The sequence below is a fragment of the Tachypleus tridentatus genome, unplaced genomic scaffold, assembly GCF_004210375.1.
Source record: "Tachypleus tridentatus isolate NWPU-2018 unplaced genomic scaffold, ASM421037v1 Hic_cluster_1, whole genome shotgun sequence".
NCBI classification, from domain to species: Eukaryota; Metazoa; Arthropoda; class Merostomata; order Xiphosura; family Limulidae; genus Tachypleus; species Tachypleus tridentatus.
In genome coordinates this window covers 34921612-34925524 of record NW_027467777.1, presented here as the reverse complement: position 1 = coordinate 34925524, position 3913 = coordinate 34921612, and the positions used below count along the sequence as shown (strand labels likewise).

General features: G+C 32.9%; 1 protein-coding gene across 2 annotated transcripts; it reads left to right on the top strand.

Annotated features, from left to right (window-relative positions):
- Window positions 1-1951: 1951 nt before the first annotated feature.
- On the top strand, window positions 1952-3661 carry LOC143241910 (granulin-2-like). 2 transcript variants are annotated; one of them, XM_076485213.1, is made up of 3 exons: window positions 1952-2090; window positions 2414-2473; window positions 3279-3661. In XM_076485213.1, the coding sequence occupies exons 2-3, from the start codon at window positions 2416-2418 to the stop codon at window positions 3524-3526; spliced, it is 306 nt and encodes a 101-aa protein (XP_076341328.1). In that variant the 5' UTR covers window positions 1952-2090; window positions 2414-2415; the 3' UTR covers window positions 3527-3661. The 2 variants fall into 2 exon arrangements, with proteins under 2 accessions (XP_076341328.1, XP_076341329.1); XM_076485214.1 differs by having other exon boundaries at window positions 2011-2090; window positions 2390-2473.
- The last annotated feature ends 252 nt before the right edge of the window (window positions 3662-3913 follow it).

Sequence of the window (3913 nt, the reverse complement as noted above, 5' to 3'; positions counted from 1 at the left end):
CAAATCAAAAATTAGTGTATAATCCTCGTGACGTTTCTCGCTGATGTTTGAAAAAATCCAACTAGAGATGAGACGAAATCCATTAGACAAGTCCAAGAAACGAGCTGTAAGCACGATCTAGATAGAAGATCAGCCTGTTTTTTAACACAACTTTATAGAACATTCAGGCATACATATTGGTTGTGACATGAAGCTCACGTGGTTTACTGTTTACATTTATTTACATTGTAGATAACGCCTTACTATTGCAAATAATTCTTTGTGAACCCAAACTGTCCTGAGTCATCTTTAAGTCACGTGTTTATAACTGAATAATATTGTGGGTCAAGTAAACATATTTCTTACAGGACGAAAGTTGAGTCTGAGTTTTTATAGAAAGACTGTAGATGGAGCTGAATCGTGAGAAAGTATTTTTTCTGCAAAGTGTAACATAGACGGTTAGACATACGTTTTCCATAATTATTATGTACTATGTATATAAAAGATATTCTTCTGTAGCAGTTCATGATACATAGATTGTTTAAAACACACTTAAGTGAGAAATCAATATAGCGTGTGAGAAACACCAACAAACATAATAGAAATAACAGATAGTTCTAGTTCCAAACGTTAGACAGAGGACAGAAATGTGAAGAAACGCCTTCGAAATAACATACAACAGTGAATCACAGTTATTTGGGACTCACAATCTCAGGGTCAGGGTTCGAACCCCCATCCCACCAAGCATGACCGTCCTTTCAACCATTCGGACGTTATAGCGTTTGAGAATAACTCAAACAGAAACTCCACTATAAAACACAGTCGTTTGAGAAACACTGATACATAAACACCACTATAAAAACACAATCGTTTGAGAAACACTGACACAGAAACTCCACCATAAAAACACAGTCGTTTGAGAAACACTGACACAGAAACACCACTATAAAAACACAGTCGCTTGACAATCACTGATACAGAACATTATTATAAAAACACAGTCGTTTCAGAATAACTGATACAGAAACACCACTATAATAACACAGTCGTGTGAGGATAACTAATACAGAAACACAACTATAAAAACACAGTAGTTTGAGAATCACTGATACAGAAACATCACTATAAAAACACAGTCGTTTGAGAATCAGTGATACATAAACACCACTATAATAACACAGTCGTGTGAGAATCACTGATACAGAAACACATTTTGTTCTAATTCTGTTACCGAACATAGTCTCTCTTATTGGTCATATGAACATTATAATGTAACGGGCAATTCCACTAAAACTAGCGACTGTTTGTGCATAACCTATGAATAACTTTACTCGAAATTTAATATACGTTTATAAACACAAGTCATATGATAGTCCAACGCATCCACCGAAGGATTTGAACCTTGCCTTTTAGCGTTATAAGCCTTAAAGCTTAATGCTGTGTCACCATAAAAGGTATTAAATTTAATATGAACGTACGTTTATATATGGCTTCTTCATGTTGTATGTTTGTTTGTAACTTAAAGTGTCGTCTCATGAAAAGAACAATTCTCACGACAAATATATTATAATAGACAATTATTTTAGTCTAGTTTTCAACGTCTAAAAGATTGGATGAAGACAGTTGTTTTTTACGTAACACTTCGACTCTGATTGAGACAAAGAGGTCCTTTTTAACAAATTTTGACCATAGTTGGTCAGTTTGTTTGTTGTCAGATCTGTGTATTGGTTTATTTCTGTTTTGCCAAGGGCAAGTATCGAAACCCGATTTTAGCGTGATTCTGTTGATGTTATGTTGTGTCACTCGCCTGACCATGAGGAATATTTACCTGTAACTGAAATAAAAATATTGAAGCAATTAACAATGAGAAAATAAACCCTTCCAAGATTTCTTCGGGATATTACCAGACAACTAGTAAAGTGTTCGATGATACAAGTTTTTATATTCAGATCAAGGTGGAGTTAGATATGGTGAAACAGTTTCTGACAAATCTCATTTCGTATTTTTGGTGAACATTTTACTATAAAAGATATGGACAGTTCGGTATTTCTAGTCCTGTCTGAAACAATAGACAAAACTTGCAAGTGAAGTTAACTGAAAATCATCGGAAGGTAGGATATCTTTATATTGATACATTATGTGGGAATTATCTATTTTATAACTTTAGAAGTAATAACTTTCTTAGCATCTTTAAAATAAAACATTTTTCTCTGAATAACAAGTGAAGTAAGATACTTTTCTATCGTGTTAAAATTATCATTCGTGATATTTGTAACAAATCACAGTTTAACAACAACACTGAATTACGTCTTTGTAATTTCTCAAAACAGAATTGTTTGTTTTTGGAATTACGTTGTAAGTTTTGTTCCTGTTTTATTAAGTTGTTTTGATTTATTTTGAATCTCTTCAGTGTCTTGTGATTCGTATATTGTAGACATGAAGACCGCATTCCTGGTTCTGTTCTCTCTTGTCGTCCTAGCGGGAGACGCTTATGGTAAGTTTGTCAAAGAATTTTGATATTACACATCGGTTTGTCTTTATTATGTATTTAGTCACGTGATCTGATTCTGGAAAGGAATTGTTGGAATCTGTGGAACGAAATACGTTTTAACAAACTTAGGACGACTTCCTACTAAATCATCAACCTGAACGTAAGTTATACAACACGATAAAACTAAAATCTACTAAACTGTTTTACACGATAAAACTTTCATAAAATAAACAGTTACCTTTGTTGAACCAGTCTCTCCATGTTTCTATTGTCATCTACAGCGCCATCGTCCGGAGAAACAAGAAGTAAAATAAGAAACAGATCACATACATTAACAGATGGACGTGCACATAATATATAATTAATTCAGATAATTAGCCAAGTTATATTTTTTATACTGTTTACAATTTATTTTTAAAATTGTTGAATTGAAAAACCTTTACCACAGACATGTTATTATATATCTTATAATATTATAATTGAGGGTTAAACGGTTATAGAAGTTGTGCTCTTTCTTAGTTTTCTTATTAATTTTAGATATAAAACACTTGTTTACACAGTAATTAAAATACTTGGTATTGGTCCACTAGTGTAGAAACACATGGTAGAGGACTACCCATTTGTCTACCTCTGTCACGTGTTTAATAACGACCACAGCTAAAAGTTATATTTTCCTTAACTTAGTCTCTTGATAGTTTGAAGTAAAATAAAGGTTATTATGATATTACTTGGGAGATTCGAAACGATCAGTGATAAACATTCTATTGTTAACACATAATGTAATATGAACGATTTATTTTATCCGTAGCTGTTGTTTACTGTGGAAATGGATGGTTCTGCCCTGACGGGAATACTTGTTGCTTGCATCCTAATGGCAGTTTTGGTTGTTGCCCATATCGCAATGCCGTCTGTTGCTGTAGTGGAGAAACATGTTGTCAGTCTCTGCATTCGTGTTCAGCAGATTCTACCAGATGTAATCGATGTCCATCCTTTGCTGGTGCAGTTCGGGGAGACGCACCGAAAGCGACATCTATTGTCGCTGCTAGGAAATCTTGAGTTGAGCACGGAAATTAAAAACAAAACAAAAACCTTTAAAATTTTTGTTTTAAAATTAAAGTCTATATTTTTAACTGACATCCTTTCCATGTCATTAAAAATTGACGAGAAAAATAAAAGTTATAAACAAAAGTATATGTGATAAAGACTGTTTTATTAGAATGTATCGAACCTCAAATCATCAAAAACAGTTTGACAAAACAGTGATGAAACAAACATATCTCAACCATGAGTCTGACATTAATGTGGGTAAGTTTGTTTATAAAGTAAAATATATTCAACATGCATTGTTTTACATACAGTAATTGTAGACTGTTATTATTTTAAACACAATAAATATAAAATTAAAATTATGCTTGTGAGAAACTCAGAACAAATGTCATACCT